The following is a 16,416-nucleotide window of genomic DNA, read 5'->3' on the forward strand; positions in this document are numbered from 1 at the left end:
GCGTTAGTGATAGCTAGTTTTTTGCCAGCAGACATCTTGGTTGAAGAGATATAACGAATCTACACCAGGAGATCGACACCCCAACAGGACGTCAAAATGGTCAATAGCGGTGGTAAGGGTAAAATCAATACCAAAAAGGCGGACTCGATGGAACAATTTACCGAAAGGCTGGAAATATCAGCTAATTCCAATTATCGAGATGTGGGTTCATCATCATCGTCATCTTAAACACCGTAGTTACTAGTCAAATTGGTAACTACCTGACCATGGTGACTATTGCAAGTGCCTAGATATATTTGGACACAATGATTCGCCCCAGAAAATGTTCACTGCCGGGCGAAAAAGATTTAAGAAGAAAGAACCCTGGCTGGACAATACACCTAATGTGTCTCTAAATACGTCTATAAGAACAAGAGTAGATTGGAGTACTTCTGCTTTCAATATTTGCACGTTTTCGAGATAGTTCAGACAGATACTGGTGGTTATTTCCGAGGAAAATTTTGTTTACAACCTGTGGAAACTATTAGATCGGATTGTATTAAGAAGCTGATCCCGACTCTACAGCAGATAGAATGTACACTGAATACGTGTTGGGTGATATTGGGCAATCTGTTTATGAAGTCTAAGGGTAGCTAAGAAGTGTTTTTTAGGAACCCCGATATTCTTCATTTCCTCTATTGGGCCTTTTCTTTCTTGGCCAAACAGATGAAGCTGCGACTGAGTTCTATCGCGTCGCCCAATATGTTATGCTGTCTTTTTATTTCGATGCTCCTAACTTTGCGTAGTAACTCCTTCAGATTGATTGATTTGAGATTGACTGACTGACGAATATCAGAAAGAATATTTGGTCCCAATTTGTAGTGACCGCGGCTGCGCGACGGGAGCGGAATCTCATTCGGCTCTTTCTTAATTAATTTGCTTAAACAATGCATTTAATAATGTGCAATTGCCCTAATGTTCGCCGCAGATTGCACATTATTGAATGCATTCGGGCGAATTGATCTTGACAAGAGGCGAATGATTTGCCGCATCCGCAGGTGCATGCGCATGTTGCCGCAACATTGCCTAGAGACAGTTGAAAGCTATGTAGCGGCAAATGAAGCGGTGGGGGAAGAACAAAGAGGAGGCGAAGCGGTACAGAAGAAGAAAAACGGAAGGTCGAGGGCCGGGAGTCCAGTTTTTTTTGGCTGGCTTATGAACTGTGGGCGGAAGCAAAGGAGTGATTTCGCTTTTTGGTGGAAATTCGGGAAAAATTGTCGTTCGTAAGAAACAACAGATTTTGAACAGCTAAGAAACGTGTGGATTCTAGCATAATATATTAATCGTTTCTGTAAGAATTTAAGCAATACGCCTGCTTGGTGCCAAGTGTTTCATATTTTGCTCGAGAAGGAATCGTCAAGTTACAGTAACATAAATGAATACAGAAGAATTAATTTTTTTATAAATTTTTTATAAAATATTTTAGAATTTGTACCAGAATCATCCCGAGCTCAGAGTGACGACCTGGGTAAGTTTTTTTATCTTTTAATTTTTTTTTGTTTTCTCCTTTAGTTTTTTTCTTTATTTCTTGAATTCAATTTAATTATTTCTTTTTATTTTTATTTTTGTTATTATTTATGTTTATAAATTTGTTTTTATTTTTTTTTGAATGATAATACATAATGATGGTTGAGTAATTCTGGTGTAATTTGAGGACTTCCTCCCTCTCTTTTCCTCCTTGCTCCCGCAGAACCTCTATTAGGCAGATCCTCAGAAATGATAAACTGGCCTGAGGATGTCGAGGAAGGGTGGGAACCTCAGGGGCCGCGCCTCATTCAAAATCTGAGGCAGAAGAGGTAATAATTGGGATTGTGATCCGTCGTGAATCTTCCCCTCCTTGATCGCGGCACTCGGGTCCGGAAACTTACGGCTCCACGCGCACCGTCGAGCCGTTTTTTTTTTTATTTTCCAATTTTAGTTCGCGTTCGGGTTGCTATTCGATAGGCCGTCGCGAAGTCCCTATTAATGTCTATTTTAGAATCCGGTGCGGACCCACGCATCGGAATAGACACGTTGATTTGTAGTAATGAAGCGTGAGGGATCAAAGCGTTCAAAGGACCCCCCCCCCACATTCCCGAGCTTGGCTAGCACAGAGGCGTGCAAGAACGTATCGACCGAGCACTTTGATGGAGCTTCAATCTTTGCGGGCGGACCTTCACGGTCAACTTAGCCATTTTTTTTAGGTTTCTGGGATAGCTCTGCCCTCTAGGTCGTTGTCGGCCACTTAGGATGATCGACCTGATCTTCCTATCCACATTTACCATAACAAATTTCAACTAAAACCAACAAACAAAATAAGAGTTTGAATGAAAGCCACCATGATTGCCATTTTATAAAACTTATGGCCCCAAGTTTTCAGTGAAAAACTTAAATGATAACATCAGATTTCACAAAATATGATAACATTTGCGAAGACTAATATTTGAACCAGAAAAATGACACCATTTTCCCTGGCTTCCTGGTTCAAAAATGAGGGCAAATAGAAGCATAAGTAAACGTATCCATCAACTCATATGTGTACTGCTTACTTGTTGTATTCGAACTGTAATGGATATTTTGCTGCAGGATATAAAAACAACCCCCTCCCTCACTTCTGCCATTTGCAAACATGCATTCATCAGTAGACATCAAGTTTCAAGTCCCTACAAATTTCGTATTCAAACGAAGTCGATTTTCTTAAATAAATAAAACCGAGAGTCCTTCCGATTGCTCCTGAGTACATAGTTTAGAATTCTGTGGGAAAACAAAACACCGGCGGTATCCTTACGAGAACAAGTTCCCGGGTAGGGGCCTGGGCCATGTTTCCAAGCCAAGCTTTTCCACGAATTCAAGTAAAAGCGCTCCTTTGTCGAGGACCGAAATCAATTACGACTAGGACACAACTTTTATTTGAAATCGATTTAAAATTAGATGGAATTTACCTTGGCTTGAGAGTTTTGTCTTATTTATATTGTTTTATGATTTTGTGGTGACGAAGTACAGAGAGAGCTCCTTTCTACGACATGAGTGCTTAAGGAGTAAACAATTTGGAACGGCCGTGAACTTTTACAGGTTGGGGTTGTTTTGAATACTTTCGAGAGAGGAACATTATATGGAAAGGGTGAAGTGGATTGCAGTGTTGGATTCACTGTCAATAACGTTTCGAATTGATTTTTTCACGAGGAAGAATATAAACAGATACAGGGGTTGAGTTTTTGAGATAAAGTTACAAAGCAGGTTTTCCGCCTGAAGGAAATTTTGTTACCGAAAGTAAATTGTCTGCTTTTATATTTTTTTCGAAAGCCTCTCATTGTTAAAGTTCATTTGGTTCTGTCAATGGATGGAAAAGTTTCAATAATCACTTGTACCCTTTGCAATGTTCCTTTTGGGGGAATTGTCCTGCGCCCGCGGGTAATAGGAGTACCAAATTCAAAAGCCCTCTTGGAAATTGCTCTAAGCTAGAAGAAGTTAAATATGCGATTCATTTATAGCCCTTAAATGGAAATTTATGGAAAACAGCCTTAAATTGTTACTTATTCTTTGGTGTCCCCGCTTATGAACTTTCAAATTGATATTTGAACCTTTCTGGCTTCGACGATGGATTCCCCCATCAAATTTCCATTAGTCTTTGTTTTTTGTTAATAAATATAGATGTCATAATTTAAAAGGGACCTTAGGAGCTAGCTTAGTCTGTACAGAGAGGGTATGCAAACTGTTGCTCTAACATCTCCCAGACCCAGTGCTCTCGTTGAGAGGTGGCGATGCTTGCGCTGATCAGCATAGAGAAAAACGATCTCGAGCTGCCGTTTCGTATCGACTATTTTGACTGTTTGAGTGTCGGGAAAGAGCTCGAAAAGCTCATCAGAAGTTGACATGCTGAAGCGATACGTGCTGCCGGAGACCTATCTCCACCGCAATTCGACTTTAGAGTAGGTAGATCCACAGTTGATGCCGTTCATTGAGCGAAGGTACACAGCCGCCGAGTTGGACGGGTGGTGCACCTTGTAACGCTTGACGTCAGAAATGCCTTTAATTACGTAAGATGGAAAGACATTCTTGGCACACCAGACACTCTTGCAGATATTGAGGGATTCTCTGAGGAATCGTTCCCTGCTCTATGAGGCGCAAGAGGTTCAGAAGAATATGGAGGTCACGTTAGGGGTAGCGCAGGGATCCATTCTAGGGCCGGACTTCTGAGACGTTGCCAATAACAGTCGGTTACGCAGATAATGTTGTGGTGCCTTTTGCTGGACGCACTGTCGAACAGGAGCAAAGCAGACAAAGCAGAGATGTTTTCCTTCTTGATAAGGAGCGTAAAGCAACGTAAGAGAGAAAAGCCCAACGAGATAGTTGCCCGTGAAGATGAATGGCAGCTGTCTTGGTAAAACAAAATCAGAGGCAGATAGAGTTGCTAGTTGGTTTAGGCCGATTCTGACCATCGCTAGAATAGAGTTCCGCTGGCTTCATGCTGGAGACCTTATATTAGGAAAGGTTTACAACTCCGATTGGCCCTGAGTCGAGGATTTTGTCGAATGGAGCTCGTGTGCTTATTAGCTGCGGGTTCTAGGGAATTACATAGTTAGATTTTGGCCTGAAACTGCAGCGCTGCACAAATCTATATGTAACAATACCTGACAACTGACGCAAGAGCGTAATTTGTCCTATACACAAAAAAAGAGACAAAACAATCTTTGACAACTACAAAGGCATTTCATTGTTGTGCACGCTCTGCAAGATCTTGACGAAAATCATCCAAGCTAGGTTAGAGCCATATGCAGACAAATTAAAAGGAGAATACCAACGTGGCTTTCGAAAAGGATCACGATGGATCAAATTTTCACGGTCAAACAACTACTGCAAAAGTGCTATTAGTTCAATATCGATGTTCATCAGCTCTTTGTCGGCTTCTTTCAAGCGTATGATAGCATCAAATTAGATGTCGTATCATGCGTGGGTTCCTCCTACCAGAAAAACTGGTACGAATGGCCGAGCTAACGATGGATACGTCTGAATCCCATGTAAAGGTGTTTGACAAGCTAATGCGATGCCTTGAAATGAACTGTGGATTAAGCCGAGGAGATGGAATCGCCTCCATGCCTCTTAACCTAGCCCTTGAATACTCTATCCCCAAACTAAATTTAGGTACCACGAGAACATTGCTCTTTAAATTCCAGACGCCAAGGAAGTATTCCTACAATTAAATGAAGTAGCGCAAGAAGTTGGCCTAAGAGTTGTTGAAAATAAAATAAAATGCATGACCCAATCAAGAAGACGATAAAACCTGACAATTTTGAAAATGTGGACAACTCTGTGCACCTAGGAGTAAACATAGTGAAGGATGCTAATGAAAGGACGAAGTTCAGCGACAAATAATGACGGCTAACAAATCATACCACTCAGTCCTAGGGATAATGAAAAATAGAAAGGTGCACAGGAAAAATAAGCTTCGAATCTACAAGACCATAATACGACTTGTGCTGCTCTATGACTGTGAAGCGTGGACTGTAACGCTGATGCTAGAGAAGTCAATCGACAAAGCCGAACGTAAAGTTCTACGTCGAATACTTGGACCGGTAAAGGATGGAGCTGACTGGTGACTACTGGTCACGTAGAACAGATGGGCGGCAAGGGGATACCTAACAGGGTATTCAAAAGTACACCTGAAGGACGCCGTCCAGACGGAAAGCCCCACAAACGGTGGGAGGATTCAGTACACGTGGCTGGTAAAAAGGAGTAGGAATTCTATCCTGGAGGTCAAGGGCCGATTTTGCCTGTCGCGCGATTGAAGAAGAAGGAATGGAGTTGACCCAACCCACGCAAAAATTGCGACTTTATATGTTAAGCGAAATATATTCGTACGCCATTCTGTTGGAAGTAGAACGATTACCGAAGAACTGGGGATCAGTAATGAAACTAAGGAAGATAGGATGATTAAACGACCATCCTGAGTGAAATCAACAAAAAAAGAAAGTCAACGTATCTATATGCGTAGCCCTGCATCGGATCTAACAGTAACTCAACGAACAAGGGAATTCGCGACGGCCTAACGTGATGAACCAGAACGCGAGCTAAACCGCCACACGATTCAGACCTAATGTTTCTTATTTACAGGTTTCCTGAATCAGTGGAAGATAGTCTATTCCGGCTCAAAACTTCGTTTTGTGGTGTCGGATATAGAATCAATAGATTCTCAACATTGTTCCCGTTTAGACTCCACTTACACTTGCCTTTAGATTTTTAGTTCTACGTTTCACGCCTTTTTTCCCAGGAGCAAGTGTTCCTAAGCCTTAAATTCCTTTCCTACCTCGTAAAGTAAAGTTTCTTGACCAATCCTTGGTAGAATACTACAAGAGCTAGTCGTTTGTTGTGTTTGTTTTTGAGACTTAACGTCTCGTAGGTGATCGCCGTCCAGAAGTCTGCTGCTGGTATTACCGTACGAACTGGTGAGCAGTGTCCTTTCCTACCTTTATGTGAAACGGCTGTCTCTTTGTTTAAGAATTTGAACAACTGAATATTCTGTCTTCTTCGTAGGGATGAAGTGACGGGTGAGGTGAATCCTTGATGGAATACGGAGTTGCATCGATGACCGACCTTTATCGCCTTCTCTCGACGTCACCTCCAAGTCAGCGGAGCTCTGCTGAGCTTGACCTGCCAGTGCAAAGCATTGATTTAAGGTGGCATGAGTCCACGAGGAGAGATCCTGTGGGTTTGGTTGATTCTTCCACGCAGGATGCTAGGGCCCGGACGCATATGTCGCTTCACGGGTTCTGGGCAATTTTCTGCGCTTCGAGACTCGCGGCTAAATAAGCACTCAGTGCATCAGGAAGCTCTACATCAGCCTGCTTCAACTCGTGTAGTACATTTTAAAGACAGACGTGGCCTTAGACAATACACAAATAAATTTTACAAACATGACGATGACCAGAATGGAAATTTTTACGAACGTGACGACAGATTCGACTATATGTATGAAGATGATGATGATGACGACGCGCCTTATGGATGCCAGATACGACCGCTTAATACCATGTCAGGGGATCGTGTATATACAATGTTGGCATACTGGGACCTGGCTTTTGATGGCCCATCCAACATATCTACCTATTGATTAGTTCCTCCTCCGCGTAAAGGCTTTTGGTCCGAAAAAGAAAGGAAGAAGGATCCGGTCGGGAAAAAAGGGAACTACGGAAAATTTCTTCAGTTTCTCGCTGGAAAAATCTTGCATTAGTCGAATGGTATTTCGGCTCTGAGGAAAATAGTTAAAATAGTTTGACTAGAGTGATTTGTGGTGAAGTTTTAGTTTTGTGGAGCTGCAGGGACACTTTCTCCATTGAGTGTACAGCAGACGGAGAATATCACATTTGTAGCTTTGGAGAATTTTTGTCCGCGTGTGCAGCGCTAGGAAGACTCAGGAAAGAGTCTTGTCAACTAACAACACGTCATGTTTGTTGTTATTACATATTGAAAGCAGAACTATCAAGTACTGCTTGCGGCTCATATCGGTAAACCGGACATGTTCCTGTGGTCAGCCCATGCTTGCATACAAGGTTTGGATGGATCACCTTACATACAACATTATGCCTTGTGGTGTATTGCACCGGTGTCATAACAGTGTAGCCAGAAATGAAAGGGTCCAACCTCTTTAACGCCGAACCACACATTCTGCACTGGTCGTTATCTACTTGCTCTTTCATGATAAGCTTTCTAGAAGCTCGGGTGACGACCACGCCATCCTGAATGGCACACGTGAATCCCTTCTTCTAGGCAAAGAGCTCCCCAGCAGACAACAATCTGTTCGACAAATGCAAATCGACAAATGGCTGCTAAAGACAATTCACTTGTTTAGCGTGCATTCCCTTCGACTCAGAATATTGAAAAATCGATCCTTCAAGTTAAGTGGAGTCAGCCCGCAGTTTGCCTTACAGACAGCCGCATGCGAGGGACTGGTCTGCTCTTTGCTGTAAAAATGAGCGCTGAGCGGGTCGACTTGGTGAAGATGTTATGCCGCCACGTCGACCACGCTCCTACCTCCGATGTCACGAGGACGGCATGCCTTGAGCTCAGAATCGTGAAGCTCGAAATAGGTCTGCTGGTTGAAATCCACCGCCACTGTGTGAACTTCGACGCGAGGAATCAGGTATTGTCCAACCCCAATTTTCTGGGGTGCCGCTATAACGTGGAGCAATTCATGTATGTGTTTGCCGTTGATATGGAAGAAACCGGATGCAATAAACTACTCTTCCTCCCTCTGTACTGAAGTGTGACCTTGAGGGATCTGAGGTATTTCATAAAAAGGGCCGATCTTTGGCAAAACTTCGCTGATGGTGCTAACCAGTACTTCCACCGTCACCAGGTCTAGAATACTTGCGTGTCCACATAACGCTGCGGTTAATGCGGTTCCGAATACAGATGTTAATATTTTTCCCAGTAAGCCTCTTTTGAATCTAGTTCGCATACTCAGCAGCTCGCCAATTTTGCGGGAAAGATCGTTATGTCTGAAGGTAAGATGCTTGACCAAGCTATGGCAGCGAGTTGTTTGACTTATCGCTTTAGTATATGAACACATCCTCCTTGTCATGTCAAGAATTGAATCTATGTCCTGACGGTCTTTCAGCGTAGCCTTTATTGTGAAGTCGACCTGTAACCTCAGGTTACCTCGGATGACTATGGCTTGACCAAGCTTTTCGACGTGGTACCCCAGGTGCCCAGGTGCATGGCGCCACCCGTACTTTCTTTGGCCGCTTCGCTTCCCTACCAGATTGCTCTCCCGATACCCATGCTTGCGGTAATTTTCTGGGGGATATCGGCTTGGCGTACTGTTTCGGATGAATCGTTACTTGTGACGGCAGAATGATCACCGGGTCATTTGGAAGCTCAATCGGCAAGGGGAAAAGATTCAAAACGCCAACCTGCTTCTCCTAGCAGCTATGATAATGGGCGGTGACGGCGCGAACTCTTCCGTCATCTCCTGGATGGACCTTCAGGATTCGTGCTAACGGTCACTTTGTCGGAAAAGTTTCGCGTTCTCGTAGAAGAACCAGGTGTCCGGTCCTTACATTCGGGGCCTCATCAATCCATTTTGTGCTGGCCTGTAAATTATGAAGATATTCTCGAGTCCACTTCTGCTAAAACGTCTGATGTATCGCTTTCAATTGCTGCCACCGCTCATACAGACTCCTTTGAACCCTATTAACTTCAGGATCTGCTATCAATGACCGTTCCACCAAAAACTGACCTACCGTCGAAGCTTCGAGATGGTCTGGATTGTTCAAGATTGGAACAAGAGGTCTCGAAATCAGGCAAGTCTGGACCTTGCACAACACAGTCGTAAATTCTTTGAATGTTGGTATAATTTTTGCTTCGTCGAGTACGCACTTCAGATGTTGTTTAGCTGACTTCACTGCGGTCTCCCAGAGACCGCCGAAAAGTGGTGTAGCCACAGGAATAAATTTCCAAGTTATGCCGTCTTTGGCGGATATAGCTGCAACCTTGTTTGATACCACCTCTATCGCCTGCTGCATCTTCTTATCCAATTGGTTGATTGCTTCCATGAAATTAGTATCGTAATCGCTGTAGATCACAGAGCAAAGGCCTCTTCTGGCAGTGAATCTTTTGGAAGCTGCCAGGAACGATTCGGTAGCCAAGTCGCTTACTAGTTCCAAATGAACAGCCTTGGACACTATGTATATAAAAACGCAAACATATCCTTTTAGAATAGCAGTAGACCGGTATTTGGATATCCGTGTCCTGAATGGACCTGCGTACTCTACTCCGCAATGCAAAAACGCGGGTTGGGGATGACGCGAACGGTAGGTACATCCCCCATCAGTTGTTAAGTTAGTATATTCTCATATTTCACACATGTTGGACATCGATGAATTTCACTTCGAATCACTTTCTGATCATTCAGAATCCACTACCGCATCCTCAAATAATTCGGGACAGTCGTTACTTCTCCATGCAGATTATTCTTATGCACTTCCCGAAATGTGACGTGGTGACTTCGAGACAACAGGATTGGTTGCTTGTGGTCATTTGCTATGTCAGCAGTCGCAGTCTACATCCTACTTTTAGCACACCTTGGTTATTGCCGATTAGCCAGGTATGCGAAACGCTATCGAAAGCCTTGGCAGAATCGACATAGCAACTAAAGAGGCTTTTTTGGCTTCTAGCTGCTCGTCCTACAACTACCGAGTCCATAACGAGTTGCTCTTTGCACCCCCTTGACCCAACTCGGCAGTCCTTCTCTCAGATAGGATGTTGTTGGTCTCTAGGTGCGCATTGACCATTCCACTAATAATGGACGTTATGAATTTGTAGAGGGTTGGTAAGCAAATAATCGGTCTTGAGTTTGCGGTGTCCTGCACCGTGTCTTTCTTAGGGATAAGGTAGGTAACCTCGCAATGAAGAAGAGTGGAAATTTCTCCGGCGTACTCATGATCTCATTTACGCTGTGTGCCAACCGACTGGTAAATTTCTTATACCAGAAATTCTGCACCCGATCCAGACCTGGGCCCCTCCAGTTCTTTGATCCGTTTATGGCTCGTCAAACTTGCTCTTCGGTAACATCCGCAAAATTCATGCCAGGCGGGTGCCTTCGGGGGAGATACACTCAGCATGCTGGACGGGTAACCCCTAAAGTCCACCCCAGTATTCTTTCGCTTCTTTTACCGAAAACTGTACTGGCTAGAGCGCGGGGGGGGGGGGGGGGGGGGAGGAGTTCGTTGAGTGATCTGAAAGGACTTCGCTGGTTTCTCGCGTAAGTTGCATTCTGGACATGACTGGAAAGACTTTCGCCATGCTATCGTAATCAACTGTGTATGACAGAAAGTTTCTGCTTTAGTGTGTCCAGAACTTCAACTATGGGTGTTTCACTGGGGGTGGCATAGTTCCTGTAAACCCTCCGCAATTTATTCTTAACCTGTTTGCTGGTATTGTCAAAGCTGATTTGAATTAGCTTAGCAATTTCCTGCCTTAGCGGGTCCCGCCGACGTTCCAGATGAATCTTCCATGGTGGATCTCTTCGGTCACTCAAACCAACAACGCGAAAGCGAACCTTGCGACCGTGTAATCTGGCAGCCGCAACTGCATCACAATACACAATTGATTGTAGTTGCAGCAGCGATATATCAGCACACAGCCGAGATGCAATCTCATATTGATTTGAGATAGAATTCTCGGAGTTGTTGGAGATGCATAGGGCTTGGGAATACATGGTCTATGGAAAGGATTCATTTTCGAGAATTCTATGCACGCTCTTTGCAATTCGTTCTGAACCTCAGCGGAAACCTCACCTAGATGGTGAAGAAGAGTACTTCGGCGAGTACTGAAACTGTTGTCTGCTCTGCGGCGTGGTGTGGTTGATGCCACCGCCTCTGCCCCCATCTACTCTTGGTCACCCCTTTCCGCGATAACCTCAAGTCGAATACGCTCCCTGATGATGGCCGGGATTGTGTCGCTATTATTTTTATTTCACTATTTGTTTACCGGTTTGAATTAGCTATTTTTTTTTAATTCTTAGTTTTTTCTCCCGGTTTTCTGTTTGGTTTTTCTTTCTGGTTCCTAATTTATTTTATATTTCTTTTAATTCTACTGCTGTTTATGGATTTATGATATATTGTAAATCATTTGATGAATTTTAATTAAATCGTTTTAATTTGAGGACTTCCTCCTTTGCTCTTCTTGCTTGACGCCGCAAAACTTTTACATAGGGACATCCTCCAAATAATGGCATGAGGATGTCAAGGATAGGAGCGAATCTCAGGGGTCACGCCTCATTGAAAATCTGGGGCATAGGAAGCAATGATTGAGGCTGCGATCGGTCGGTGATTTTTCCCCTCGATCGCAACACTTGGGCCCGGAGATCCGCTCCATGCGCGTGGTCGAGCAGATTTTTAAGCTTTCGTTTGCAAACCAAAGCCTTATTAAAATCGGTTCAATGTCTGTCTGTCTGTCCGTCTGTCTGTCTGTCTGTCCGTCTGCCTGTCTGTCTGTCTGTCTGTCACAAGCACTTTTCTCAGAAACGGCTATACCGATTGACACGAAATTTGGTGAGAAGGTGGGAACTGTGGACCCCCAGACATGCAGTGAGTGATATCCTTTTACGTTGAGGGGGGAGGGGGCGTCCCCGTACATGTAAAAGGGGGGTGTAAAATTTTTTTTTCACCGAATATAGTCATGTGGGCTATCAAATGAAATGTCTCCATTAGTACTTTTCCAAGTCAGTCTCAGTTTTGAGATTTGTTAAAAAGGCAGGGAGTGGGAGGGGTGGAAAGTGATGATTTCTTTAACGGATCCATTCTCAGAAACTACCCAACCGAAAAATCTGAAAAAAAAATCATAAAGCTGTCTCTATATGGTGCCCCGGCCCCAAAATACTCTCCATATCTACATCTGTTCAAATTATTATAAATTAATAATAGTATTTATATACATATTATATTTTTGGGAAAATTAGGTAAAACCCCCCTTAAGTTTATCCCAGAGTTATAAAAGTTGGTAGTATTATAGTATAAAATATAATATGAAGCATATTATCTTCATCATTTTCCATCCATCCATCATTCTCCATCATGTTATTTGCAACAAAATTCCAGTAGCTCAAAGTTGTCTTTATCGTGTAAATTTACAACCCGAAGTACTAAATCTGACATGCTAAATGCATATTCTTAGCGGGATACCTACAAATGAGATAGTTCTGCACTCAAATATACTCACAGAAGAAGCAAACAAAACCTTTCATATCTGAAGCGCTCAGCTTCCGCTTGTTTTTTATTTTCATGGTTTAGCTCGCGTTTATCTCGTTAGGCCGTCGCGAATTCCCTTGTTTGTTGAAATATTTTTAGATCAGGTGCGGACCCATGCATCGGTATAGACACGTTGATTTTGTAAAAATGACACGTGAGGGATCAAAGTGCCCACAGGACCCCCTCAGGCTTTCACAGAGACGTGCAAAAATGAGCCAACCGAGCACTTTGATGGAGCTTCGGTATTTGCGGGCAGTCCTTCACGGTCACTTAGCCAATATCTTTTAGGTTTAGGGATAGCTCTTCCCTCTAGGTCGTCTTCAGTCACTCGGTATGGTCGTTTGATCACCCGATTTTTCGATGAGTTTCATTATAGAGTGACCTACAAAAGCTGGCCGCGTATATTAACGACGGTAACAACCCTAAGCGGAATACGTATGAAACCAGCTAGCATGAAACCGTCACCAGCGCCGCCTACTACAAAATATTGCAACCCAGAAACATCGAACCAGTTTCGAAGCCTGTGTTACAATGGTCGACTGTCATTGGTAATGAAGAACTTTATCCATTGGGGGATTGGTTTCGCAAAAGTGTCCAGATTGGTACGCAAGGAGAGTTTACAAAGATCTTTGCAGCCAAAGGGGTTAATTTGAACTCCTGTTGGCAGGCTACTATTTTTGTGAAGGAACTAGAGTCCTTATTGCCTTCGAAAAAAGGAGCATGGAGTAGACTTGAGTAGCTTTTGTTTTAAAACAGAAAACTTGTTGGTGTGGTGTGTTATGATGTATATGAGGAAGAGAGGGGGTTTTATATGCATATATCAAAAGGACTTCTTTACCGAAGAATCTATGCATTCTCATCCCTATGGACATATCTTTAGATTTGGAGAAGCTGGTGATAAAGGCAGACCAAAAAATCCTGAACAAAAGCGACTAAGCAACCCTACTCTTGCCTGGGCGCTTCAGGCTGCATTCTCCTCCTCCTTAACTTAACTATAACGAGTTGCCAATTGTCATTTTTTTTGCTGAGGAAAGCATATAGGCAAAACCTGAAAATAGATTCTTCAAAAGAGTGGGCGACCGGGGGGGGGGGGGGATCGAGAAATTTTTGAAAATAGATTCGCTTTAATTATCCTTAAAGCTGGTTTGATTGTCACTTCTGTGTGAGTTTTGAATGAATAAATGAACGGCTTTATACACATAAATATTGTATCAAACTAATCCAGAAATACTGCAACATAAAATCAGGACAATGGAACAATTTTCCAGCTGAACAATGCCGTGGAACTGACATATACCATCCACTTTATAGCTCCTATAAAACAAAATTCAAATCGTAGAAAAACATTACTTTGCAAAACACGGTCATTAATTCACACTATCACAATATGAATGTTGATGCCTTCAATACGAATATGAACATTATCCTGGCATGAAATTTCTATGAAAAATGCACATTAACTGAGTCGAAATTCCAACATTATACTCTCCACATTTGAAAACATAGTACACATAAACTGGTGGTTTATGACGATAACGACGATCACGTTGAGGGCGGGGTGCGACAGGACTCCATCCGAAGATGCTTTTTTTGACGAAGGACAAGACCATAACAAAAGCTCTTAACATTACAAAAGTATGGAGGAATGAATATGATGTTATATATTGTTCTACTCCTTTCCAACCCATGGGGACATGTGCGGGGGCTGAGTGGTTTTCGAGGCAAACTTTCCTTTAATTTTGGTATGCATATGACTGGAATTCTCCACTTCAGTTCCGGCACACATGTAGGCATGTGGTTGGAAATGTGAGAGTTTGTGACACTGAGAAGCGTAAATAAATTACCATTTGCTTATAGGAGACGAGAGGACTATGTATTCGTAAGAGTTATGCAACAGAACGATTCGATTCCTGTGCCACGTTTTTTCAAGGGGGTGAAGAGTTTCTGAAGTTACGCAAACCTTACGAAAAGTTATAAAATATAACCCATATGTTTCCCTGCTTTTTGTGACAGTAAATCCGTTGATTTTCAGGAGCAAGAAAGTAACCTGAACTCCGAAATCCGAATGGCTTTTACCCGTTGCCTCATAAATTTGAATTGCCTGAAATTTGCGTCCCTCTTGAAATACATATTTCCTCCTGAAATCCTTTGTTCAACTTTGCCTTAAACAAACTTATTTACGCTTCTTAGTGTAACGTCTACTAACCACCCACATTTAAAAATCACATTATATGGATTTGTACTTACGGAGTCAGCGCCCCTATCCTTTCCCGGGCATGTGAATGTGACATACTCGTGACAACGTTTATGTACGACAAACGAACAAACTGAAAAAATTATGATGATAAAATTAAATTTGGTTTTTCCTTGTCGGGGACACTCATTTGCCTCGCAAGGAGGCCACATGAAAGCCATTCGGGCAACGGCAAGTGTAGATTTCGTTGGATACTTACTTTGACACTGGAATCCTTGTTTACCGAACCCCCTGTGCGAAATGGAGGAGAAGAAAAGGAAAATTTTTATTAGATTTTAACAGTATGCTGGGTTTCAGGTGGTAATTTGATATGGTTTATGATTGTGTAGGAGTGTATCTTTGTGAGGTAAGTGCTTCTTGGTTTATTTGGGGGTCCTTTTTATGAAGAGCCTTCAGATGTGTGTACCCTCACATGAAGTGAAATTCAACCTTGCAAGATTTAATATTCGTTTCTGTGATTTGGATGCAAGCGCCTCCTCTTTTACTGTGTGTAAGGGGTCGAGCAAGGAGTGCAGGATTTTAGTGTGATGAGTCTGAACGTTGAATTGTAAGTGGCAGAAGTGCTAGGGTCGACAAAACTTCGTTTCTCAGTCAACACCTGTATTACTGAGGCAGAGAAGCCATGTGTTATCTTACGCCCTCTCCCCCTCGGACACCACCTTGTCATGGTGGTGGCGGGGCCTGTGGCACTTTACTACTACACTAAGGGTGTCCGAAAACACATGGAGATGAAAACAAAAGATTGTAACTCTCCAAGTGGTAAGAAGCCACTGAAATCGAATCCACCAGCGACTTTAAGAAATCAGGTCGTCGTCGAGGGAAGGATTTTATAGGCCTAACCAGATTCATGTTCCCCTATGGAAAAATTTGTGTAACACATGCTCTCCACCTCAATGGAAAACCTGCACCCGGTGTCTACGGCGCGGTCAGTCAGAGAGGTATACTATCCTCAACTCACTTAATGAAAGGAACTAGAAAGCTTACTATGGCCGGCTTGTCGGTGACACTGTTGCCTGACTCTTTCAAAAAACGGGAGAAGAAGGCTCAGCAGAAGCAAACTTCATCCGCAAAGGAGAAGGGACTACAGACTTGCCTGCCAAAACCATCTCCTTCACCACTACCAGGAAAAGCGGAACTAAAGGAAGCTGGCGATGTGGACGCAGGTGGTCTAACTCCGGTATGTGGAAACAGATCCATTCATCCCGGATACCATGAATATGGGGAGGCACCCAGTCGACAAAAACGGAAGGCACTGCGAAAGAAGGCAAAGTCTCTTGAGAATGAGGAAACGGGCCATGCAACACCACCAAGCGCGACGATATCCAGAGAAATCAGACGCAAGAAAGCAGAATTTCCGGCGGAAGGTGAGGAGATCCTGGTAATTCTGGTGAGATCCAC

The 16,416-nt window shown here is 43.2% G+C and overlaps 1 protein-coding gene across 2 annotated transcripts in view; it reads right to left on the minus strand.

Moving 5' to 3' along the window:
• The window catches only part of LOC119653887 (protein kinase C, brain isozyme), a 536,905-nt gene that overhangs the window by 189,805 nt on the left and 330,684 nt on the right, over positions 1–16,416 (minus strand). For both annotated transcript variants that reach the window (XM_038059008.1, XM_038059007.1), the window contains exons 2-3: positions 15,218–15,249; positions 15,012–15,091 (exon numbers count right to left, since the gene is read on the minus strand). In XM_038059008.1, coding sequence (XP_037914936.1) covers positions 15,012–15,091; positions 15,218–15,249 — 112 coding nt within the window. The remainder of the gene's footprint in view (positions 1–15,011; positions 15,092–15,217; positions 15,250–16,416) is intronic.

Source organism: Hermetia illucens, chromosome 4, assembly GCF_905115235.1.
Source record: "Hermetia illucens chromosome 4, iHerIll2.2.curated.20191125, whole genome shotgun sequence".
NCBI classification, from domain to species: domain Eukaryota; kingdom Metazoa; phylum Arthropoda; class Insecta; order Diptera; family Stratiomyidae; genus Hermetia; species Hermetia illucens.